Raw genomic sequence first — 25,708 nt, forward strand, 5'->3', positions numbered from 1 at the left:
AACCGACGACAAAAGACAGACTACATGCGACTACCACACACACAACGCGCGCACCCCGCTCGTTTCAAATCTCAAACTACAAAGGCAGCGATTAAATTGATTCGCCACACGCGGCTGTCATGTACCTGCTACCCTCGACATGCGCAAAATGCAAAAGCATGATTATATTCCAGGGCGCTTACTTGCATGTACTTTAATCAACCCCTCCTTTCCGTTTGCCCCCCCTACCCCTCCCCCCAGTCTCAATCCATCCAAACCAGCATGAAATGTCCAAAAAGAGTCACGTTCATTAACGAGGCAAAAAGGCCGTGGAATAAAAACACACACATATCCCCTGTATCTACCAAACCACAGCCGACCGATCTAGTAATCTGTAACGAAAACGATCAAGAAAGTGTGGTACACAACTCCCCAACTGCAGCATAACTGCACTGGTAACAGATTAAAAAAATGTATTATTCTTAGGTGAAACAACAAACCCCGTTTGCTTCTGTCGCCCAGTTCGGCAGCGGGGTTTCGAGTCGCGCGCGCACGCATGCACAACAGCCAGCTTTCTTACATACAAACGGCGCTGCTGTCCGTCCGGCCCGATTCGGGCGCGCGACGCCAATGTTTCCCCCCAACCACCTTTGTTGCACCCTTTTTTCTTGAATGGCTCTTTTCTTCATGCTGCAGCATGTACGCAAGAGGGCTGGTCCCTGTTCGCGTCCCCCTGTTTACGAGGAATTGAGTGGTTGGGGGAGGGTTTGACGGGAGGATATGTACGGTCAAGTGCGACATGGCGCCCACGCTTGACTTGATACACACTCTTCATCATGTCATGTGGCTCTAGTCAGGCCATGGGTGTCATGGTATGGCCGCCTACTTGGGCGGTTGTAGTCTCCAAGAGCGCTCTTCTCCACTGTTTGAGTACTAAAAGGCCTAAGACGTTAGTATCCGTTTAGGCCAAGGGTGGCAATGAATGGATGGCAGTGATGGTGAGGCGGATTGATTCGCCGCAATCAACGTGTACTATTATGTATGTTCTGTCGCTAATAAGTGCTTTTTTCACCTCTCCCCTCTCCCTGTCGGTCTTTGTGAAGCAGAAGAAAAAAACCAAACAAATAGATCAAATAACAAGGCCGTAAGTCGGAGCGAAACGGGATCTAGGATCTCGTCGTCTATTGTACAGGTTTACAGGGCTGAGAAAGAAGGAGTGGCTGAGGAGGAGGCGGAAGGAAGAAAAACGCCCGCTCTTTATTGTCAGAAGAAAAACAGAAAAAAGGAAAGTCTCTTAAGTCGTTATGATAGCCAAGGTAAGACATTAAGTTTAACGGCTGGCTCGTTCTTCGCATCTTTGACTTTATCATCGTCAAAGCGGCGCCGATATGCTGGTTGAATGAAAGAAACGAAGACCAATAGATCTTGACGAAATGATTGAACTTTGAAAGGTGATACTGGTGCCAGCGGCCCAAGGAAGAAAGGAAAGCAGACTCCAGGGCCGCAGTGACATGAACATGGTAGACGATGCGTGTAAGCGACTGGTGATCATCAAGGGTTGCAACGAGTGTAGATGGCAAAGAGCATATCCCCTCGTTGTTTTTCATGGCCATAAGGTCATCGTTAGCGGCGTAAGTAAATGTCGTTTCGTTGACGGAACGCGGTCAAATCAGAATTACCACCGTATGTTACTTTTGTGACGAAAGAAACGCTGTCATATGCCGACTGTGTCTTTAAAAGAGTGAGGTGTCGTGGTCCGTGGTTGGTTTTCTTCGACGCCTTCCATGCGCGTATCTCTTTCTCTAGGTCCAGAAGAAGACGGCAAGGGCGCCGAGATGGGCGTATAGGTATATCCTTGGGGAGGCCTGTAGTCGCCCGGCCCATATGGGAGAGGCGATCCTAGTTCGCCTGGTGCGCTGTGTTTCTCCAGCTCTAATGGCTGCGGTCTTGTACGTCTTTTCTTTCCTGATGAAGACTCTGATCCCTGTTCCACACCTATCTGACGTTGTGGTGTCATGGCAGCAGGAGCCAATTGAGCTGGCGCAGGCGGTGGAGTTGATCTTTCGGCTGGTCGCGGATCTGAGCTGAGCGGCGATATACCGATTGGTCCTGTGATGGATTGACGCCCCCTTCTAAGGGGTGGGTATGGCTCGCCCCTTGCTTCAGCTTCCCGTGCCCTTTGTTGTGCCTCGGCCTTTGTTGGTCTTCCGCGCTTCTTCTTATTCGCCGGCTCTCCGGGTGGATTTGTAACGGGCATATACGCAGGGCCAGCGGGCATGTATTCTCCTGGGTACGGATGTGGCGGACGAGGTTGTAGTAAACGGCCTATCGGGGCGGATACCGAGCCTTCTTGCTGATGTGGTCGCTTCTTGTTGATATCGGGATTTGGATACATCATCGGAGCAGGTAGTTGCGGGCGCCTGTACTCTTGCCCCGGGGCGGCCGACGCTGCCATTGCGATATTGTCGAAGGCCATTTGACTGGAGCGAACAGAGCGGCCTAGAAAGCAAGAGTCGCATTAGTATGGATTTTCTTAACAAAGATTGTATTGGGTGCGCAAAATAAGGAAGCAATGGCACGCTGCGGGATGAGGGGTGCAATGGTGATGTAAACATACCAGGAGGCAACGCTGTGTCATTCCATCGCGGCTGGATGTTTGCGTCGCGTATAACCCCGTAAAGAACATTAGATGGTATTGGATGGGCTTTTAGTATTTCAGCAAGTAGATAGACCTACAATGTCAAGTTAGTCTCAAGCTCGACCCACTAAACGAGAGTTGTATACCTTTTCGTGCTCTGCCCATGGTTGTTCGCGTGGGTTTGAGGGGTCCATGGCGTGATTCAACATGCCCAAAACACGCGCGGGCAGAGGTTTTTGAAGTAGTTCCTGCAGAGGGACGTCTTGTGTAAGCAAAGCACGAATCGATCATCAATGACAAGGCCGTAAAGTAAGTGGACCGGCGCGAAGGCAACGCGCCCTGCCGCGCGGTTGTATGTATGGTTGCGTTTACCAACAGAACAAACGAGAGTGCTGAAACGAAACAGTAACGAGCGGTAGAAGAAGAGCACTAGAACATCAAAGAAACCTGCGGCGGGCTCTGGCGGTCGTATTCATGCCAGCAGGCAAGAAGAGTGTGTCAAAGGGACCACATGAGGCAGGGTCGAGATAATTAGGAGAAACAGCTTCCCGTCAGAGATTACTGGGGAGAGCCACCCGGTATGTTATACATTAGCGGATTTGATCGAAGACGAATGGGAAGGGACTAGTCCCCACTCCAAGAATGCATCGCCCTAGGCTTCCCGCACGGTAATTGTCTACATCAGTGCTCATCGCAAATCGATAACAAAAGCCTACGTATGTAACAGCGACCTGGCGGCGCTTTACCCCATCTCGAAAGCCTCAGCGGATGTTTGGAGAGGATTGCGCAAAATCGAGAGCCAATCGCCTAACGGCCGGGGCCAAGCCGTGTCTCACCAGCCGGGGAGGGTTTAGCCTGAGACCAACGGCCCTTCCCTTGCACGAAACATGCCTGGCCTCCTCTTTGCTCACTCCCCCCCCCCATGTGGGCTTCGGAATTTTGTCCGAGGGCTCGCAGTACCGTGTAGACGACTATTGTTGAAGGCTGGCGTGAGGAGGCTGAATATGCAATGCATATTGGAATAATCTGCTGAGTTTGTAACCACGGTTGAGCGCGGATCATCCATGGGGCAGGGAGAAGAAGCGCATCGCGCCTGATGGGGCAACGGAGGACGGCGTTTGTAATCCCTGCCTCCAACGGTGCGATCTGTGGTCGGCCCCCAGACAGGCGCTCGCGAAATGTGTATCGAGAAGCACAAACGTCGCAGCTGCGTAGCTTGAGCTTTTCTTCTTTATACCTGTCGAGCGGCCAAACGACGCTCATGCATAGACACGTTGCAGTTGACGGCAGGCTCTTGTGACTGCACCAGCCAGCCAGTCAGTCAAACATCATCGGGAGCGGCCCGCGATTCGGCATAGCTCTCAAGGATGTCGACGGCGAAGATTGATTTATTAATATTGGTATTTACAAAAGTGTCTTGCTCCGTGCCTGTGACTATTGGTGCTTCTGCGGTGCTTTGATAAAATTAAATAGATCGGAGAGAGGGAACTGCGCGCCGGTGCAGCCAAGGTCGCTGTCGTGCCGGCATCATGGGAGTAGGTTTGGTCAAAGTTTTGCACTACTGTAGTTCCATACGAGTGGGGCGGCTCGCTTAAGCTGGCCAGTCAGATGATTATTGCCAAGATGCCTGGAGCTCCGCCGTGCACGCTCCCCAACTCTCTAGGGTGCGTATGTACGCACTCCGTACCGCGTATAGTACCTAGGTATTCTTTCGGGTTTCTATGGGCCGACCTCTCGCAGGGAGTGAATTGTAGAGTAGAGAGGTCACCTTCCTGACACGTCTGGATGCCATGCCGGTACCGTTCACACATAAGTACTTATGCAGCACGCTCCATGCGGCCCGGGCTACATAGCACATACGAACGCGAACGCACCTGCACGGCTGGACACAGGACTGTAATGTCCCCAGCCAACACAGACGGAAAATCGCCTTCCGAGCGTCGGCACCATGTTCATGTACCTACGAACGAGATAGTTCTTTTTTTTTCTTCAAAATTGGGTTCACGCTAGCTCTGGTGGGGCTCATCTTCCAAAAGAAATGAGAGTCGTCGTAGCTTGGTCACCGTCTTTCCGTTCGAGGACATTTCGGCATGTTTGATGATAATCCCGATGAGGCCGTCGGTCCTACCAGCAGCCATCTTACTCAGCCCCGGTCACATGCACACGGATAGTTCTTGGAGCCGCACACACGGTGCCACTCCCCCTCACAGCAAAAATAGGCGGACGCTGCCTCGTACGCCCACTAGCGGTATACTGGCTGCGATATCATGGCGTACGGCAGACTCATGTCGCATATATGTGCTAGATAACGTAGTTGTATAGCAAGGCGGTGGCTATAGTCAAACACTGAAGTTTGTCTTGGTGACGCTCACGTGTCGGACCACTGTCAGCCGTGGAGACTGGACAGTCTGCTGCCGCATCATTCGCAAGCTGCTACATCAATCTATCTGTTATCGCAGTCGCACCCATGCGCTTGCCATGGACTAGCACCACGGCCTAGCGACATGTTGTACAATTTGAACGGCCTGGTGCCCAATGATGCTCCAGTGGTACCTGATGTGACGTTCATCGTCCAAAATACTGGTTGGGCTTGTGAGTGGGCAACCCCAGCCCCAGACTGCCCATGTCATCTCCGCCTTCTGACGACTCCCTAGATTGCTCACGAGCTGCCAAGAGTTTGCTACGACGACGGCCAGCTTTTATGTTCCCCGTAATAGCGCAGCTCTGTGCAAAGATAGAAAATGGTAAACACGCGCATTCCTTGTCCCAAGTTTCTCTCCTGCGTGCACATGGTTTGCGTGCACTCTTGTGAAGGCAGTGGGCCCGAGGGGCCCTGCATCGAGACGGCCGAGGCTGGCCCAGGTGGCTAAATCTACTCTTCACTCGCATCTCAAGAGCACCAGCAGCACATCGCGTCGCGTCCCGCACCACGCGAACACATCGCCTACCATCCGTGGCCGCTTGCTCATGATCGCGTAAACGACGAGTTCCAAGCAGAGAGGACTGCCTACGACGCCGCCGAGCTAGAATAGCGAGAGAGACACAGACAGACAGAGGGAGAGCACGAATCCACAAAGCATTTACTTGCGCCCACGCCTCCCATCCACCCTACCTTGATGTCGACAGCACCCATACAATATATCCCTCCATAAAAACCGTGTCGCTTTGCGCATACCAGACGCGTCGGGCGCAATATAGCACCATCTGGACCGTCGTGTGCCGCCGCGCGCCCACGGCAAGCAAAGATTGCCCCCCCCCCCCAGTCATTGCAACTGTCTGCTTCCACGCACCTGCTCTTTCACGTCAGCGTGCAGCTAGACCTTGGCGTGTCTCCTGTTGTGTGCGTGTCGCATCGACTATGAGGTGAATAGGCTCCTGGTCTTGTATGTGTGATTGTAAGAATCGAGCGTTAGCGCACTCTGCTTGAAATTGTCGCCATCCTCCGCACCCTCTCCAGCACCTCCACCAACCCCACGATTGCCCACAGTATGTCGGATACCGAGTCGGAACAGCACACCGCTCGGCTTGAGCCCGAGCTACGCGAGATGAAGTTGGGGGCCGCCCACTCGGAAGGAGCAGGTGAGGGTGATGGCGCAAGTGAGGTAAAGGTCGAGGACGAGGCTTTTCTTGACCGCGTGCCCGCCTCCCTCGCCATACCGCCCAGGCTTAAGTCGCGCTCAAAGTCCCAGTCGCCCCGCGTCAAACACGACTCGGAAGCCCCATCGCCCGGCAGCGCCCATGAAGAGACGTTGGCGGGAGATATCACCCTGAAGATGGAGCCCGGCAAGCCACCCAAGCTCTCGCGCACCGCCTCCCAAAAAGTCGTCACACGCTCGCCGCCGCTATACCTCGACCTCCCCGACTCTACCGAAGCCGCCAAAGAGACTTTTGTCGTCCTCCCAGAATGCACCTACGCGAACAAGACGATTGGAACCACAGACCCTGCCCTGGAATGCGACTGCCAAGAAGAATACGACTCGGCCACCAAGACCAACCATGCCTGTGATGAGGACTCCGACTGCATCAACCGCGCGACAAAAATGGAATGTGTGGGCGACTGCAGCTGCGGTAGGACGTGTCAGAACCAGCGCTTCCAACGGAAACAGTATGCCGACGTCACCGTCATCAAGACGGAGAAGAAGGGCTTTGGCCTGCGTGCCAATAAAAACATGGTGCCAGGAGACTTTGTCTTTGAGTACATTGGTGAAGTCATCGACGAGCGCACCTTCCGTCGCCGCATGGGTCAGTACGACGAGGAAGGAATAAAGCACTTTTACTTCATGTCCCTCACCAAGGGCGAATTTGTAGATGCCACAAAGAAGGGCAACCTAGGACGTTTCTGCAATCACTCGTGTAACCCCAACTGTTTCGTCGACAAATGGGTCGTTGGGGATAAGCTGCGTATGGGCATCTTTGTCGAGCGCAACGTGAGGGCAGGTGAGGAACTTGTCTTCAACTACAATGTTGACCGCTACGGCGCTGATCCACAACCTTGCTACTGCGGTGAGCCCAACTGCAGTGGTTTCATCGGCGGAAAGACCCAATCTGATAATGCGACTAAACTCTCTGGTGCTACCATCGAGGCGCTCGGTATCGATGATGGCGCTGGCTGGGACACTGCCGTTGCCAAGAAACCCCGTAAGAAGAAGGCCAGCGAAGACGACGAGGAGTATGTCAACGACTTGCAGCCACGAGAGCTTGAGGAAGATGGTGTCAAGAAGGTCATGCCGGCTCTGCGCAACTGCACTGAGAAGTGGATTGCTGTCAAACTGCTCAGTCGTATGCAAACCAATAATGAAAGGGTTGGCCACCGCATAGTTCAGTTTCACGGTTACAATATCCTGAAGACAACCTTGACTACTTGGAAAGAGGACACCAACGTCGTTCTACAGGTGCTTGACATTCTTCACCGATTACCGCGCATCACCCGAAACAAGATCCAAGACTCCAAGATTGAAGAGGCAGTCCAGGAACTGACGCACTACGGAGATGAGCGCGTACGGGAGTCGGCCGAAAAGCTGCTGAAGGAATGGAGCAAGCTTGAGGTTGCATACAGGATACCTCGTATGAAGAGGGACCCCAACGCTGGCACCGCAGCCCGTACTGAGAATCATTTTGAGCGCCGTGAGAGAGGGCGGGAGCGATCAAGATCGAGATCAAAGTCACCGTCTACAATTGCGCCCAAAGGACCATCAGCAGCAAGCGCGCCGTCTGGTCCACGAGTGTTAAATGCACCGCGTGGCCCAGCCGGCTTCTTTGTTCCCCCAAGACCAGTTATGCGACCACGACCTTTCAACACTCTACCTGCTGGTTGGTTTCAAGCATCAGCAGAAAATGGCTCTACGTATTTTTACAACTCCGCCGGCACCACTCAGTGGCAACGTCCGACCCAGCCTGCCAACACTCCGCCACCTCCACCAAACAAGGCCAGGGACAATACACAGCTATTAAAAGATATAATATCGAACATCACCTCGAATCCAACCGCATCTGGACCTTCCACGTCGACGACACCTCAGCCAGTTGCCGATGAGCAAAAGGAGAAGCCATCTGGTAGGGACAAATGGCGAACCCTGACTATCGAAAAACAGGAAAAGGTGTATGAGGCGACAGTGAGTACCTGACAACGCTGCATGAAGCAAGCCTGACCCCCGCAGATCGCACCCTACATCATGTCTACCGCGAACCTCTACTCCAAGAAGCTCGAAAAGGAAGAGTTCAAGAGCCTATGTAAAGAGGTATGCGGTCACATTTGCAGCATCTGCTTCTTCCAACTTACCCGCACCACAGGTAGCGAAAAAGGTCGTACGCGGCGACTACAAGAACGGCCCGGTCAAGGACCCCACTGCCAAAATTCCACTCAACCACCAAAAACGCATCAAAAACTGCGTGCACGAATACATGAACAAGGCAGTCAAAACCGCCGAAGAGCGGAGAAAGATGAAAGCCTCACGAAGCAGCTCTTCTCGAGCGACTTCAAAAGACGCAACGACACCAAATACCCCACAATACCCTCCCAAAGACCACGACCACTCCCATCAAAACTCCGGCTCCTCGACCCCAAAAGCAACCAACACAACCTTCTCCACAGACTCATCCCATGACCTCAAACGCAAGCGCTCCTCAGACAACACCACCGACGCCTCCTCCACTAGTGCATCAACCACACACTCGACTTCCTCACCCAAGCGTACACGCACGGCTTCTGAAACACTTCCTTCTGCGCCGCCGCCGCCGCCGCCGCCGCCTCCACCAGAGACTACGGATACCGAAGAAGCCAGTCTCACGCCCATGTATGACAGCCCGGGTACAATGTCAAAAGCTGTGGCGTTCCAACAGCCAGACGGCTATGGTAGTCCCATGCAGCTTGCTACGCCGCCTACGAATGGCAACATCCATAGTGGTGGAGGAGGTGGCGGGTCGAGAGCTTGAATGAATGGGGAATGGGAATGGGTAGAGCAAGAGATGGGTTGGGTAGGGGATTATGCCATGCATTGGAAGGAAAGGGGGGAAAGGAATGGGACTTGGGGTCATGGGTGTGTGCGGGTCGGTGTTTGTAGAAACATCCATTTTTTTCTGCCGGGTACGGTTGGGGCATTAAGTAATTTTTTTGTAATGTTGATTTTTGGTTTTCTTGGTCTTGGTTCAACTGTGGTTAAATGACAATGGATGGAGCATTTTTCTGTGTTTGTGGGTGCATGTTTGTGGTTGGTTTGTTGAGGCGGTATGTATGGCTGTGTTGGAAATGAGTATAGAATATCTGGTTTAGGTGGGTTATAGGATGTGTGATACAGCTATATGTCTTTAACCTCTAACTCTACCCTACACCACTACCAACGCCCTGACATCACAGTGATACAATAGAACACCCCTATCAAAATATCGAACATCCCCATCCCACACACCCTTAACCACTACACCACACCAGCATCCACCATTCATTCCCTCAACAACACCGGATACCTCTCAACCCCGGGTTCATCAAACGTCTCAATCAACGCCGCAACAGCGGGATGCATGCCCGCCTCCACCACCGTCCTAACCCACTCCTCCATACCCAACACCTCGTACCTCCTTCCCACCTTCTCCAACCCCACATCCGCCATCTGTGTCATGGGAATAACAACATCACCCACGTTATTCACATACGCAATACCCTCCTCCTTGCCTTCCCGCGATAACTCCCTCACCACATCACTACAACACGTATCCACGCTCACAAGGTCAAAAGCGCCGGCGTTATAGTCCACCCTAGGCACCGTCTGCGTTTTATGCGCAAAGTGTAGGAGCGAATTAACCCAGTCGAAACCCGCGCGTGCGACGGTGGCGTCGTCGCCCGATCGGATGATTGTGGAGGGCCGCTGGATAACGATGGGGAGACTGTATGTTTCGTATACCCGCTCGAGCATCTTCTCACACACCCACTTCCCGCACATGTAGCCGTGGGAGCCATCGGCAGGGGGTTTCTTTCCCGTGTCGGTACAGGATACAGGGGGGAAAGCCTCGCGTTCAGCGAACAAGGCGACGCCGGCCGAGGAGACGTAGTGGAAGGGGATGTGGCGCTGGAGACAGGTCGATACTAGTTGTTTGGCTGACTCTACGTTGGCGAGTTTGAGCGCAGAGTAGTATTTTAGATGCGAGGTGTCAGATCCGTTGTGGATTACGGCGTCGGTGCGTTGGAAGATTGATGTCCAGGTTGAAGGGGAGAGACCGAGATATGCGGCTGTGAGGTCGCCGGCGTGGTACTCGATTCGATCGCTGGCGGGTGGGAGTTCCCCGCTTGAAAGACGGGAGGCGAGATTGCGGGTGGCGAGGCAGATCACCTTTTTGATGGAGGGCTGTGCAATGAGGGTGGCGAGGAGGTGGTGGCCTAGGAGGCCGGAGCAACCTGTCAGAACGACGATTTCGGGATTGAGTTTAGGAGGGGTCGAGGTGAGTTCCGGGAAAGTGGATGGTGAGGGTGGGGTAGTTTCTAGGTCCCAGTCGATGGACGTGAGAGTGTCCGCTCGTGGCTTTTCCTCTTTGATAAGGGGTGGTGTGCCTGGGGAACCGGATTCGGGAGATGTAGGTCGTGTGCTTGCGGTTTCTACGTCGCTGCTGGATGATGACGGGGTGCTCAGTTGGCTTGTTTGCTGCTGTTCCTCGACGTTGGGTACCAGTTCAGCGGGGATGCTCTCAGCGGCCAAGTCTACCAGGCTTGACATCCGTACGTCGTTTGCCATGATCTTGAGCACGGGGATGCTAACGCGGAAGTTCTTGAGAAACCACGAGCGTACGTCGACGGAGAGCAGAGAGTCAAAGCCCAGATCGACTCCCCGCATCATCATCAGATCTTCGTCTGCGGTCGAAACTTGCAGTATCCGACGGAGCTGTGCGCAATACGCTTGTCTGATGATATTTGTGACGTCGGACTGGGAGCGACATTGCAAAAGAAGTTCCTGCGTCGAAGCCGAATTTGTCGCCTCTGTCTTTCCACCACTAGTAGCACTCTGGTGCACTTGGAATCGCTTGAACTTGGGATCAGAGTACCATGGCGGGATGTCAATAGTATCCTGTGTGATTTGCAACAGACCTGTAGATATCTCCGGACCGCTGTCATTGTCCAGATGCCCAGCTTCCATGCATTCGGCAAAAATTTGATGGAAGTCTTGCTCAGACAAATGCATCATGGCTGTCTTGGCGACCGTCACGTCGAGCTGTCGGTCGGATTGTGTGATGTATCCAACCCCAATGATAGCGCCGACGTTGACGACGGAGGAGCGGAGACCACGCTTGCGGCGGTGGCCAGCTACGCCTATCATGCCCATATTTGCGGCAGCGTAGTTGGCTTGACCGACGTTGCCAATGACGCAGTTTATGGAGGAGAGGAGCACGAAGAAGTCCAGATCTACGTCGTGGAAGATGCGGTCCAGGTGAATACTACCTAGAACCTTTGGTCTGATAACATCAGTGACCTGTGAGTACTCCATATTGCGGACTGAAACATCTCGGAGAACCATGACACCGTTTAGTAGGCCGACAATGGGTGGGAGTGTGTCAACGATTGTCTTGTGAACGGCCTTGATGGCGGCTTCGTCGGTTACATCGCAGAGCAGAATTTTGATTGAGACACCATTCTTCTCATGATTCTGTATCCATCGCGCATCGATCTTGGGGCTTCGGCTCGTCAACACGAGGTATCTGACTCCGCGTTCAATCATCCAGTCACAAAGTGAGATTCCTAGAGCACCTGATAGTCCGACGAGCCAGTAAGTCTTGTCGGCCTTGAACAGTTGAGTTATCTCGAACCGTGTGACGCGTGCAGGAAGGATGGTGCTCGAGCTCGTCCAGTCAATGATCGTCAAGGCGTCCGCGGGACGTTCTCTGCGAGCAAGTGTTTCCAGACCGACTTGTACTGATGGAGCAGACATTTCGCGACCATTGCTTGAGCTGACAGCACGACTGAGAACCTGTTGTGCCAGGGTCTTGGGAGCGCCGGTGTCGACGCTATGAGATGAGAAGAGAGTGCTAATATTCTCTTTTCGGCAGTAAGAAGGAAGGCATGAGGTTATCATCGTTTCATTCTCAGCCTCGCTGGAAGTGGAGAAGCTGACGAAACATGCCAGGTCAGTGGGAAGAATGGATGCGATATCCGAGCGTGAAGGATACAGTGGGAGCTGTATATGCGATGCGACGTCCGAAGAGACAACCGAACCGTAGGAATCTACTGTAAATGTTAAGTCAACACCCTTGGATGCGGCATGGCTAGCGATAGCTCTGACGATAGAATCCGGGGCATTGTGGACAGCCAGCTTTTGACCAGGAAACAGCGGATCAACGATGGCCATGGAGATGAGTTCGGCAGCAAGAATTCCAAGGCAGCTGGCTTCCGACATGTCAGAAAGCTCGCACAGAACGGTTGATTCCAGAGGGACGCAAAGTACAGAAGTGAGTGAGCTGGTCAATGCGAGACGCTGGACACCGGACTCGTCGGAACCCAGGACGAGATACTGGTAGCCGGTTGGACACCTGAGCGCAGTTGCTACAGCGTGAGTAAGTTTCAACTTCGTCATGTCCTGCGACGACGTGAGTTTTGCGGAGACCTCATATCGCGAAAGCTGTCTGAAATTTGGCCCGTCCTTGGCATATTGCAGCTCCACAACGCTCTTGCTCACATCCACATCCTCGTAAATGGGTCGTGTAACTGAGTTGAGACGATTGTTAGCAGCCTTGATGGTGAATAAACGCGGGACTAACTCTCGTCCTTCGGCATCGATAATGACTTCCGGCTCCTTGGTGTAAAGGATATCTGAACTGTCTAGTCTAGAAGACGTGAAGCGAAGAAGATATTGCGCAACGGTCTGGGCGTCGAGCTGGCTGGAATTCGCCACGTCCACGTATTGAACGCGTAGGGTTTCTTCCTCGTGCATGGCGGAGCGGCCAAACCCTACTGTCATGTTGCAATAGGGCTCGTCTTCTAGACGGCCGCTGGTAAGCCACAGAATATCCCTCTTCGTCTCAAAGAGCCGACGGGACTTGAACCATCTCTCTGATGTTATGTCCTTGAATACTGGGGCTTCCAGATCTACAAGGCTGACAATGACAGTCTCATCGTCGAGAACGGTGTCATCCAGATCTTCGAGGGATGCGTACAGCATGACCTGTTTGGCCAAAGGCGCCAAGATGCTTTGGACCTCACCAGCGAGCTTCATGATTGTAGAGGTGCTTCCGCCAATGACTACGACCTTGCTATACACCGCGCTGGAACTCTTTCTCAAAGGATCGCGAGCGAATTCGATGCGCTCATCCAACGCAGTCGACACAAAGAGAGTAATGCCGAAGGCGTCGAAGAGTTGAGGCGGCGACATGGTATCGATGCCTGAAAAACCGGTCTTCTTGAGAATGACCTCCCATTCTGACACGCTCACCAAAGGCGACAGCGTACGGCCTTCGTCAACACCACGCCACCAACCAGGAAGCGTACCAAAGATGAACCCCGCACCAGCCTGCATTGCGCCATCACTGGCACCCTCACCGAGGACCAGCAAACCACCGGGCTTTAGCAGCTTTCGCAGATTAGCCACTGCTTCCTCGAGATTCGCGCAGGCATGAACGACCATGAATGCGATGACGACATCGTAGGTGCCTGCTTCAAAGCCCTGCTCAACAGGGTCAATCTCAGCGTTGCACACCTTGAAGACCATCCGACCCTGGTAGTCAGAGAATGTCTCTGCCGCATTCTCAAAGAAACTTGATGAGATGTCCGTGAAGGTGTAACTTGCAAAGTCATGACCAACAGACTGCAGAATCGTCTTGGTAGCACTTCCAGTACCAGCACCAATCTCCATCATGCTAAGATGTGGATTGCGGTCTGTCAGTTGTTTGAGGACACTGGCAACCCACAGGGTAGACTGCTTGGTTCCAAAGCCATTGGAGTAGTACTCATCGAGAAGTCCAGATGTACGGAAATGCTCCAACATGGTCGTCTCGCCCTTGAAAACACGTGGCATGGTGGCTCCCACAAGAAGCATGATTTTGACATCAGAGTTCTCCGTGAAGCCCTTGGAAGCAATGTCGTCAAAGACGTCTTGCTCCGTATCGTTCAGCCATTCCAAGTGCGCCCATCTATGCTCTCCCGCCTTCAGAAGACCCGTCATGTGTCGAGCATAGCGCATATAATGACAGAGCGGGCTTTCATATCTCGCAGGATGGTCCTCGGGGATCAGGTCCTCGAATTGTCGCAGGTAGAAGGCGGCAATGCGACTCAGTACAAACATGAGTTCGTGGTCGCGCTCGGTGATGGGAACGCCGGCTGCAGCACGCGTTCCGTCAGCTGCACTAGGCACCCAGTGCATCTTGTAAAAGACGTCGCGATCATTATTGGCGTCGGATCCCACAGGCTTGAACTTGACGTGGTCTACCTGGATAGCTGGGTAGTCCAGACCAGGCGCGTACATGTTGACACTGCCTGAGAAGCCTTCTCCGGGCTCAGCCCGATCCGCTGTGCTGCAAGTCGAATCTACAACTGTCGTGTCGCTTTCAGCATATTTCTGAGAAGCAAGCACAGCGGGGTTGACGCGGAGTTTTGCGATGCTTGTGGGTAGATGTAGTAAGCGCAATTGGTCGTCTCCAGGATAGCTGTAGGCCAGCATAACAGACTGGAAGGCGGCGTCGAGGTCAACGGGATGAACCATCAGATGATCAGCATCTGGTACCAATGTCCTTGATTTTTTAGCAATACAAGTTGCGTTGCCCAGATTCCTCTCGAGCTTGGTCAGGGATTGGAACGGTCCCGAGAAGTCATATTCCAAGCCCTTCATGAAGTCATACAGTCGGCTAGGTTGAACTGGAATCATGTGTGGCGGTGGCTCCTGACGTTCCGGAAACAGCGCAAGAGATGGTGCACCATCAACAAGGAGAACTTTGAGTTCACCATTGGCGGCAAGGGCAAGATCGCTTGTCTCGTCACCCAGTCCGGCAGAATAGGTAAATGTAGCGTGGACGTGCCTTCCCTTGACTCGTACATGGGAGAGCTCGATTTGAACTTCAATTCTAGCATCGTTCTGGTCAAATGTAATGGCGTTGTGGATGTGGAAGTTGCTAAGCTCAATGAGCTGGATATCTTTACCACCCGCGAGGGACTGCGCAGCTTCAATGGCCGTACAAACATAGGCTGAAGCAGGCAACACAACTTGGTTCTGCACCTGATGTCCCTCTAGCCAAGTCATCTCCCTGGGTTTTAAGACATTCTTCCACCGCAGGATATGAGGTGCGCTGTCTGGGGACACATTACCGAGCAGCTGATGATAAGGCCCATCACGTAGTCGCATGCGATGTGACCTTCTCGATTCCGCCCAGTAGACAGCCTCATGTTTCCATTGGTAGCTTGGCAAGTCGGCAAGAACGGTGAATTGCTGACCACCGCCGCATAGTGCCGCCTCACAACTTCCGAGGTCTATCGATGTGGTGTCAAGGCGCGTCCACAGAAACCCAAGGCATGTTGCGAATGCGGTCATCGCATTTTCACCTCGCACAAGAGTTCCATGGTACGGGAGGTCCTTTTGGAGGGCCTCTTGAATGTTTTGCTTGGCTGGCCCAGCGAGAGCAGCGTGTGGGCCAACTTCCAGTACCACTGCGTGAGGCTCGCTACCTCGGACAAGTGCAACGGCAGTTTGAACGGCCTGTGAGAACAGAACAGGCTTGGTCATGTTCTGCGCCCAGTAAAGATCAGCCAGTTCATCAGTTGAAACGTTGATTGGCCTGCCCTCGTAAACACTGGAGATCCAAGTGCATTGTTCATCTCCAGGCAGCACCGTGATGCCAACTCTTCGGAGAGAAGCAACGTAAGGGTCAAAACATGGAAGCATGTGGCTTGAATGATATGCCGTGTCCACTTTGAGTCGGCGGTTGAACTTCTTCTCGTCGTCCAGAACAGCCGCAAGCTCATTAATAGCATCCTCGTCTCCAGATATAGTGACACTTGAAGACGAATTGCTAGCCGCGACACTTATACGACCCGCGAACTCCTCTTCCTCGCAGAGCTCGGTGGCATCCTCCAGTGAAGTACCTGCAGCAAGCATAGCACCCTTCACGTTTCCATTCGGACTGGCGGCGAGCTTGCAATGGAGCCCCCTGTAGTAAGCAACAAAAAGGGCATCGCGAGCACTAAGATATCCGGCAGCGTATGCAGCTGCAATCTCACCGCTGGAGTGACCGACAACGGTGTCAAAATGTACGTTGGCCGACCGAAGGATATCTACCAAGATAATCTGGACTGCGGTGCAGAGGGGCTGCGAGATGGCTGCTTCACCCACTCGAGAGACTGATGAATCAGCGAGGAGCTCATTCTTGAGCGACCAGCTTGGGCGATCCTCTTCCGGAAGTTCAGAAAGATAGGCCTCCAGCTTTTGCAGTGTTTGACGTGCCAGCGCTGTCTGGGTAAACAATTCCGCACCCATACGAGCGTATTGGGCTCCTTGTCCGGTGAAGATTCCGAAGATCCTCGAGCGTCCTCCGTTGCCTGCTGCCCATGTGCGTACACCGAGGCTTTCGCCATGAGACTCAGCCAGACGGGCTGCGATGCTAAGCTTCAAGTCTTTTACATTTGTTTCTGGGAAGGCAATGCGAAATGGAAGCACCGATCGTCGCTCGCGTAAAGTGTAGGCAAGGTCACGTACACTGATGTTTGGGTGCGTGTCGAGGTAGAGGGCGTATGCAGCAAGGTTTGCGCGAAGAGATTCTGTTGATGCAGCCGAGAAAACAAATGGTGTTGATACCATATCAGTAGTTTCATCAGTAACAGAAGGTTCAGCTTCCTCCCTTGGCTCGGTCTCGTAGCTTTCCACAATGACGTGAGCATTTGTCCCTCCGAAACCAAAGTTGTTGACGCTGGCGCGCTTAGGTTTCCCCTCCGACATAGCTGGCCACGCAATAGCCTGGGTGGGAATCTGGACATTCCCATAGAATGCTTCCAATTTGGGGTTCAGTTCTTGGAACCAAAGATTCGGAGGTATTGTGGCATTCTGAATGGCCTTGGTGACTTTCAGAAGAGCTGCAATACCGGCTGAGCCTTCCGTATGTCCCAGGACAGTCTTAATGGACCCTGTATAGATGGGGCTGTCCGAATGTGCGGTGGCGCCAAAGAATGCGGTACTGAGTGCTTCAGCCTCAATAGGATCTACAAGATTGACAGCGTTAGCAAACAGGATTCAGGGCCTCTATATAAGTAAGTGATATGAAGGGAAAAACATACCTCCCGCTGGTGTTCCGGTACCGTGAGCTTCGATGTACTGCGGTCGGTCCTCTACGGACTCTGGATCAAGACCAGCTTTCCTGTAAACGCTATGAATAAGAGCCCGCTGCGCATTAGCACTAGGCATTGTGATTCCTGGCGTTGCACCATCTTGGTTCACACCTGTCTCCCTAATGACAGCTTCGATTCTGTCATTATCCGCCAGCGCTTGGCTGAGCGTCTTGAGCACGACGGCTGTTACGCCTTCTCCGCGCGCATAACCATTCGCGTCTTTGTCCCACATACGACTCAATCCATCTGGCGACAGCATCTTCAATTTGCTTTCGATGACGTACATTTCCGGGCCCAGTATGAGATTCGAGCCACATGCCACCGCTGCGTGACTGTCCCCTGACCGAAGTGCCTGCACTGCGTGGTGGATAGCGACAAGGCTCGATGAACAGGCTGTGTCGATAGTGACAGAGGGCCCGCGCCAGTCAAAGAAATAAGAAACTCGGTTTGATAGGATGGCGCGCGATGTTCCTATGGCGAAATGTGTCGGTGCCTGATCCAAGTCCCGCAGCATCATAGCCTCGTAGTCGCCGCACATGAGACCAGCAAAAACAGCTGTGTCACTTCCTCGTAATCGCTCGATGCTCAGTCCTGCTGACTCAATTGCTTCGTACACAACTTCAAGGAGTAAACGCTGCTGTGGATCCATAGCTTTGGCTTCCACGGGGTTGATGCCAAAGAATTCGGCATCAAAAATTCGAGTATCTTCATCTAGTAGGTAAGATTGCAGGACATTCATATGGCCATGATGGGTTCCATCAGTGTGATAGTAGCCTTTGGCGTTGAACCGGCTACTGGCAATGTCGCTGCGTATGTCTTTCGGGTCGCGAAGCAGGTCCCATAGTTTGGAGGGCGAGTTTGCGCCTCCTGCAAACCTGCAACCGCTACCGACAATGACAATTGGCTCGTTGGCGGAGCCTTTTGGGGCCATGGCTGATATGGAGGAAACCTGGCTAGGGGATTGATAGATATCTCAAACGAAATGAGCAGACAACGTTGAAAAGAGTTCCTCAAAGGGCTAAGATGCTGATGTGATACCGGTTGAATACCGACTACCTGAAATGCGCGTTCAAGTTCTTGATGTAATATACAATGGATCAGCGCGGAGGTCACGTGATAGATACAGCATTGTCTGGGCATACAACGTATCGAACTCCATCTTTCGCAATTTTGGGTCTGTTTGAGATTAGTAAAGTGTACCGAAAACCAAGAGAGCTAACCAAGGACTCCACAGCTTCTTCACAACACCATGTAAGGCAAATGTCACCGATACTACTATCCATCTACTCGGCGCCACGGAATTGCTGTAGTTCCACGTCTTCCCAAAGGAGGCGCAGTAAATTCAGGGATAACCCGAATCGAATACGAACGGACCCTTTCGTTTACTGTTCTTGGTCTTGACTGTGCCGAGATGCTGTCCAGATAGGCGTCGGTTTCCTGTTATGGAAAGTGACAGCGACCATGTAAATTTAGCGTCGGCAACCTTCGTAGTGCGGAACTAGTTAGCAATGCGCCGTGCAACCCCTCACCACTGTAAACTATGAAACGTGGTTGTCAAACTACACATTGCGTGTGACCCTGCTGTCATTGAGTCAGTATATGCTCGGCTTCCAGTATATGACCGTGAAAGCAAGTGAATCCGAAACCGAAGTCCGCCCGGAGGGAATATCGGATACATGTGACGGAAGTGGCGTAACTGGCTCACATTACCCAATAGAACTTCCCCATAGATATTGGTGTCGTGCGTGCTCCCCATTGATGTTACTCAGTCTAGCGCACAAATTCTTCGTGTTCTGGTTTGACATACTGGTATTTTATCGCAGTAGACAAGACGTCAACAACTGCATATGAGAACTGCGTTGATTGTCCTACGGAGTAGATACACAAGGTTATATACATAAGATATACGTAAGCACATAACGGCAAAGGAGTGAAAGTGAAGGTTGTAGAACATTCGGCCAAGAAGCATCGGGCCGATTCCAAGAAGGGTAGTCCTGAATGGCAACATATTTGCGTGTTAGACCTATCAACTCAGAAACTCGTACGCCGAAACAGTTGTGTGGAGGGCGCACCTGCTCCTCACCATGGGCCTCATATCCTTCTCGTTGAATGAGGTGCCAATTCGGAACTGGCAGTTCATAGTCATTTCGACTACTGCCCTAGTGCGTACTTGATAACCCATTCTTTCCTCATTCCTCTAACCACTCTTTTAGGCAGCATTTTACGTCCTCATCTTTTGCCCCCTCCGTAACATATTCTTCCATCCGCTCAAGAAATATCCCGGCCCTAAACTCTTCGCGGCGTCCTCCATCACTTATGGATTGTATTACATAACAGGGAAATGGCACCTCAAGATCCGCAAGCTACACAACGAGTACGGACCTACAGTGCGCATCGGCCCTAATGAGCTCTCGTATGCGTGCCCAGAAGCCTGGGAAGACGTATATGGGCGCTATGTCCCCGCAAAAAGGAGAGAAAACCCCAAGCCGGACTGGTATTGCAGTCCAGATGCGCACGACATGGTGGGGGCTACCCTGGGAGATCATGGTCGCATGCGCCGCGTCATGGCATCGGGTTTCACGTACAGTGCCATGTGCAAGCAGGAACCGCTCATAAAAGTCCACGTGGACATGTTTCTGTCCAAACTTCACGGGTTATGCGATGATGGACGGGCGACGGTAAACATGTTGCAATGGTTTACCTACTGCACTTTCGACCTGATTGGCGACCTGGCGTTTGGAGAGCCGTTTGGCTGCATGGAGAACTGTATGCTACATCCGTGGCTGCAGCTTGTGTTTGCCAACATCTATGTTACACATATCCTCATGCTGTGTAAGCGTATGCCGATATTTTGCGTGTTTCTGCCAATCAAGACAACGGTTCAGCTCATCCGCGATTTCAAGAGACATGTCGTCCTTTTGCGACAAGTTGTTGAACGCAGGCTGTCCTTGTCAACTCCGAGAGACGATTTCATGGAGATCATGAACAACAAACAGAGTAGTACTCTGTATATGACCAAGGAGGAGATCTTCAAAAATGCGATACTGCTGACGGGTGGTGGCGCGGAGACGACGAGTAGTAGTTTGACGGGGATGGCATTTATCTTGACAACGAGGCCCGATGTCAAAGAGAAGATCGTGGACGAACTGCGTAGGACATTCCCAACCGAAGACGACATCAATATGCGGAGTGTAGCACAGTTGACGTACATGGGCGCGTTCATCGAAGAGGCAATGAGGTATTATCCTCCAGGCCCGAACACCATGTGGCGTACAACACCACCTGAGGGGAACACCATTTTGGGCGATTACATTCCTGGAAATGTAAGTTGTTCAATTATGAGCCTCGGAAACCTCGTACTCTCGCTGACCTGAGACAGACTGTCCTCGGCATCCCGCACCGGGTCCTCTACCGCAGCGAAGCTTACTGGAAGCATGCTGATGAAATTCATCCTGAGCGTTGGTTCCCGGATGGGCAGCGCCCCGCTGAGTTTGACAGTGACCGGAGGGATGGCTTCCACCCTTTTTCCTACGGTCCCCGTGCTTGTATCGCCATGAACCTGGCCTACGCAGAGATGCGGTATATTCTCGCAAGGTTCTTGTGGAACTTTGATATTGAGGGGACAAACGAAAGCGAGAAGTGGATGGATGACCAGAAGGCATATTTGGTGTGGGACAAACCGGGATTGTTTGTGCATCTGAAACCGAGGGTTGGGTGAAATTGCAACATGAGGCAAGCCTGTTGTTGAACGCGGCCTGGAAGCAGGAGCAAACGCGTCTGTAGAAGATGACGACATAAAATGAATGTGGAAGGAACGTACCTTCTTTACGTCACCATCACTCACATCATTCAAGCGCTATCTGGATATAAGTACCTGTTCCACTTGTCGAAAAGCTGTGACAACAAAATTAGGTGGCCTACAAGATCAGAATTCGCAGTTAATCGATTCATGAAGATATAGTTATAACCAACTTCTTGCCCTTGACATCCCCGCTCTGCAACATCTCCAGCGCCTTGATAACGCCCTCAAAACTACCCCCAATTTCCTGTAAAGGCTGTGTCCGAAATTTCCCACCATCTAGCAACGGCTGTAGTTCGCGCGCCCACTCGGCAACTGTAGAATGCAAGGCGGGGTTAGCTTTGCGCGAGTAAACAGGATGACCGAGATCGACATCAACATTTTGCCCCTCGAAACCCATGACAACCTTGACAGCGACCGAGCGACGAGTCAACCACGCATCAGGAAATGCCTCAAGGCAGGCGTAGTGGCCCCCAATGCGCGAGAGAGAAGCAAGACAGATGGCCATGGACTCTACATCTGTGATACAGTCGAGGGCATGTTTGATTTTCTCCCCTTTGGCAAGCGCCTTGATCTCTTCAGCGCATGTAGTCGAAGTGTACGATGCGGTGCCAATAGCACCGAGACTAATGCACAAAGATGCCGAACTGGCCGAGCAAACGGCTATGGGGGCATATCCTGACCTGTTTGATTCAGGAAGTCAGCTTCGTCCCAATCAAAGGTGGAGCAATTCGTATGATTATATATGCAGTAGTGTCTGACTCACAGCTTCAGCATTTGGATGGCCATGATTCCAGTTGCCGTTGCACCACCATATACCAACACCGGCAAGCCTCTAACATCCGGCCGAGAGGGTAGTCCCGGGAGGTTCAAAGCTGTGGGGTCGGACATGGCCAGGGCAGCGGTACCCCAGCCGATGGCGCCTATTGCAGCGGCTTGCAGGTCTGATATCCCATCCGGGATGCGCAACAGATGGCGCGAATCGGCTGTAGCATACTCGGCGAAAGCACCGTTATATGGGTTGCTAGGACGGTACGGGAAGTCGGCACCGCATACTCGGAGGCCAAGACCAAGCACTGACAGCGGACCTGCTTCTTCGATGATGCCGCAAAAGTCGCAGCCAGCAGTATTGCCTTGCATGAAGAAGTGGGTCACCATTTTGTAGTCGGTCGGGTTCAGACCTACAGCCAGGACTCGCACACGCACATGGTAGGGCGTGGGTAATGGTGGCAAAGGCCTGTCATGCGCGACGACGAGTGGAAGACCGGAGGCCCTAGGTGGTGTTTTGGATTGGATGATGGCAGTCTGGCCTTTTGTGGGGGACATGATGAAAGAATATCGGAAGTACCTACACCCGGGTTGAACAGAGGTTGTTAATGTACAGTTCTCACGGCTTGTTCCATATCATCACCCAACTAGGAAACCGAAGGCGAAGGCCCGATGGGTCTTGGGCCGGACAGAGGCGTGGCAGGTGGATAAGTACAGTGATGAATGATTTACATGTGCTTCCAGCATATCATCTTACTCGTAGTATCTATCTTCCTTTCCAATGCAGTTGGCACACAGCGCAACAGCGGCGGTAGCAGGCATGGCTGCGCATGTCGTTTACTTTTACAGAGGGGAGCACCATGGCAGCGGGGTGTGGTGCGTGGCTGCTTTGGGTAGTTGTATCGCCATGTCGGCGGCGGTACGATATGCAATGGGAGGAGATGGGTGTCTGACGTGGGCAGTGGCAATGACGGCGTGGTTCCTGCTAGGGCTCTACGGGAGCTTGCTTACGTACCGCATCTTCCTGCACCCGCTAAACCGCTTTCGCGGTCCTATGGCGGCGCGAATCAGTGACCTGTGGCTGTGCACGCAGCTTGGCGGTCACGATATGCACCGCCTCAGCGAGCGCCTTAGTAAGCAATATGGCGAGTTTGTGCGCATCGGCTCTTCGACGCTGATGCTCACCCATCCTCTGGCCGTTGCCGCCATTTACGGGCCCGGCAGCCCATGCCGCAAGGCTGCCATGTACGACTTTGAGCAGCCCAACCGTGGCATAGCGACGCGTCATGAGCCGCTGCATGCTGTTCGACGACGTGTATGGAGCCGTGGATTTGGAGACAAGGCTCTCCGCACCTACGAGCCCCGTGTCGCTGCATATGTGCACATGCTGCTTGGACGACTAGCCGATGCCCGCGGTGAGCCCATCGATATGGCCCGCCTGGCAGAGGCGTTTGCCTTCGATACCATGGGCGATCTTGGCCTCGGGACCGACTTTGGCATGCTGCGCGACTCCCGCATGCACGAAGCGGTTGAACAGCTCGTCAAGGGAATGACCATTATGGGCTTAAGGTTGCCCATGTGGCTGATGCGTCTGCTCGTTGACGTCGCGCAGTCGCTGGTGCCCACCGAGGCCTCGACGGGTTTCCTGACCTTTTGCTATCACCACCTCGATCGCTTCATGGCCGACCCCAAGCGCGGCGAGCGGCCAAGCCTGATGGCCCCGCTGCTCACCTACTACGAGAACCAAGACGTCGTCGAGCGTGACCTCTCGGCTCTCCGCAACGACTGTCGCTTCATCATCATTGCTGGCAGTGACACCGTCGCAGCCACCCTGACGTTTGCCTTTTTCTATCTCGCCAAGTACCCTGAACATGCGACTCGCCTGCGTGACGAGCTGCTGCCGTTCCGCGCTCCTGACGGTACATTTTCCCATCAGCGAATCTTTAACGCCCCCCATCTTAATGCCGTCATCAATGAGACGCTCCGCCTGCACCCGCCCGCCTCTACTATTTTACGCGAAACCCCACCCCAGGGTATTCTCGTCGGTGAAACCTTCATCCCCGGTAATATGACCGTCTTCTCTTCTCAATACGCCTTGGGCCGCTCCGATGCCATCTATCCCAAAGCTGCAGACTTCATACCCGAGCGCTGGCACTCTCGACCTGACCTCATCAGAAACAGCGCAGCTTATGCGCCATTTTCTGTTGGCCATCACAGCTGCCTGGGCCGTCCTTTAGCGCTGATGGAAATGCGACTTACTCTCGCAGAGACCCTCTCACGATTTGAGGTGGCATTTGCGCCTGGATTTGACCCTGATCATTTCCTAGATGACGTTCATGATTGCATGTCGTGGCATATTGGCAATCTAGATTTGACCTTTACGCCGATCGAGTAAAACCATCACATCAATTAACTAGCATAGTATATATAGACGGCGCTACAAATATTCCTTGACTTGCTCTTCGCTCCAGTCCCAAAATGCCTTGGCATGACCGTTGCCTCCCTCGGCCTCAGTCTTGGTCGCATCGCTTAAATCACTTCGGATAGGATAGATTCTGCCCCATGGGACAACTGCAAGTGAGACTGGTTAGTAACCCTCAGAAGAAGTCGATTCTGGGTACTTACTCCACTTTCCCGAGTCTGCCAGGGTCAATGTGGGAGACAGCGCGGCGAACAGCTCGACATAGGCCCCGTATGTGGGCGGATACAGCACAGGCCTTAGCGCGAACTTGAACAGCGAGCCGCCTTCCCGGTATAGGTCCGACTTTAAGTGGCCCGGGTTGATGGGAAAACTTGCGATGCCATCATCAGCATAGCGCCGTGCGAATTCCACACCATGCAGCCAATTGCCAGATTTGCTTAGACCATAACGCTCCAGCGGCGACATTAGTGGCCAGTAGTCCACAAATTCAGAAGAGAGTCCGCGTCCCTTTTCACCAATTGTCTCTGTGCCCATAGACGATACCCATACCACGCGCACGGCAGCAGGCGGCTCCCGACTTGCCGTCGTGGAGAGCACTCCAGTCAACAAGCGAGTAAACAAGAACGGGGCCAGTACGTTGACACCTAGGTGGATTTCATGGCCTTGCGCTGTTCGAGCCTTGCCGTCTGTGTCGTGGAGTGCTTGCACACCTGCATTATTGATGAGCCCATGCAAGTTAGTTTCTAGCGAGAGAAACTGTTCCGCAGACTTGCGCACTGCCATCAGATCTGGTAGATCGAGTGGTAACAGAACAAGATCGCCTGCTGACGTGAGCGCCGATTCTTGGATCGATGTCATGGCTGCGGATGCCTTGTGTCCTGGCCGTGCCGCCATGTATACCTTTGCGTTCTTCGCATATAGAATCCGCGCAGCTTCTTTGCCCACACCCGAGCTGGAGCCCGTCACTATGAAAACCTGTTGAGAACGTTATTACGTGTTGTTTGGGCGATTGGCAATTGGCTGGACATTGTTTTCTACACACCTTGCCAGTCAAATCAGGTACCTGCTCCTCAGTGTATGTCGGCTTGGGTGGAAACATCTGCGTCCACATGCTTCCCATCGACTGGGACCCAGCTTCCGGTCTCTTTGCATGGCTCGGTGCTTGCGCTGGTGCCATGGTGTCGGTCCGTGGGGCTGTCGATGAATGGCGTGCTGAAAACTTCGATGTAACAATTGCTCTTAATTCCGAGATACACCCAACTCTCATGTGTCGCAGTCTTTTGTCATACAGACGGGTAGTAATAAGGAAGGTAAGGAGAT

The 25,708-nt window shown here is 52.9% G+C and overlaps 7 protein-coding genes across 7 annotated transcripts; 3 read left to right on the forward strand and 4 right to left on the reverse strand.

Moving 5' to 3' along the window:
• Positions 1-1,693: 1,693 nt before the first annotated feature.
• PtrM4_093390 (DedD, protein conserved in bacteria) lies at positions 1,694-2,811 on the reverse strand (the record flags this gene model as incomplete). Its single annotated transcript, XM_001934251.1, has 3 exons — positions 1,694-2,478; positions 2,597-2,711; positions 2,764-2,811. The coding sequence occupies 3 exons, from the start codon at positions 2,809-2,811 to the stop codon at positions 1,694-1,696; spliced, it is 948 nt and encodes a 315-aa protein (XP_001934286.1).
• A 3,294-nt stretch (positions 2,812-6,105) lies between these two features.
• Positions 6,106-9,049, forward strand: PtrM4_093400 (protein containing SET domain protein; the record flags this gene model as incomplete). Its single annotated transcript, XM_066107042.1, has 4 exons — positions 6,106-8,229; positions 8,275-8,355; positions 8,408-8,807; positions 8,874-9,049. The coding sequence occupies 4 exons, from the start codon at positions 6,106-6,108 to the stop codon at positions 9,047-9,049; spliced, it is 2,781 nt and encodes a 926-aa protein (XP_065962710.1).
• Positions 9,050-9,555: 506 nt separating this feature from the next.
• Positions 9,556-18,330, reverse strand: PtrM4_093410 (Polyketide synthase module protein; the record flags this gene model as incomplete). Its single annotated transcript, XM_066107043.1, has 2 exons — positions 9,556-17,273; positions 17,349-18,330. 2 exons carry the CDS (start codon positions 18,328-18,330, stop codon positions 9,556-9,558), a joined length of 8,700 nt encoding a protein of 2,899 aa, XP_065962711.1.
• A 1,153-nt stretch (positions 18,331-19,483) lies between these two features.
• On the forward strand, positions 19,484-21,117 carry PtrM4_093420 (CypX, Cytochrome P450; the record flags this gene model as incomplete). Its single annotated transcript, XM_001934248.1, has 3 exons — positions 19,484-19,561; positions 19,613-20,722; positions 20,779-21,117. The coding sequence occupies 3 exons, from the start codon at positions 19,484-19,486 to the stop codon at positions 21,115-21,117; spliced, it is 1,527 nt and encodes a 508-aa protein (XP_001934283.1).
• A 229-nt stretch (positions 21,118-21,346) lies between these two features.
• Positions 21,347-22,524, reverse strand: PtrM4_093430 (Qor, NADPH:quinone reductase and related Zn-dependent oxidoreductase; the record flags this gene model as incomplete). The annotated part of the gene is made up of 2 exons (XM_001934247.1): positions 21,347-21,881; positions 21,965-22,524. 2 exons carry the CDS (start codon positions 22,522-22,524, stop codon positions 21,347-21,349), a joined length of 1,095 nt encoding a protein of 364 aa, XP_001934282.1.
• A 409-nt stretch (positions 22,525-22,933) lies between these two features.
• On the forward strand, positions 22,934-24,361 carry PtrM4_093440 (CypX, Cytochrome P450; the record flags this gene model as incomplete). Its single annotated transcript, XM_001934246.2, has 1 exon — positions 22,934-24,361. The coding sequence occupies one exon, from the start codon at positions 22,934-22,936 to the stop codon at positions 24,359-24,361; it is 1,428 nt and encodes a 475-aa protein (XP_001934281.2).
• Positions 24,362-24,403: 42 nt separating this feature from the next.
• Positions 24,404-25,565, reverse strand: PtrM4_093450 (FabG, Dehydrogenase with different specificities (related to short-chain alcohol dehydrogenase); the record flags this gene model as incomplete). The annotated part of the gene is made up of 3 exons (XM_001934245.2): positions 24,404-24,537; positions 24,592-25,363; positions 25,431-25,565. The coding sequence occupies 3 exons, from the start codon at positions 25,563-25,565 to the stop codon at positions 24,404-24,406; spliced, it is 1,041 nt and encodes a 346-aa protein (XP_001934280.2).
• Positions 25,566-25,708: the final 143 nt, after the last annotated feature.

This window comes from Pyrenophora tritici-repentis, chromosome 4 (assembly GCF_003171515.1).
Source record: "Pyrenophora tritici-repentis strain M4 chromosome 4, whole genome shotgun sequence".
NCBI lineage: Eukaryota > Fungi > Ascomycota > Dothideomycetes > Pleosporales > Pleosporaceae > Pyrenophora > Pyrenophora tritici-repentis.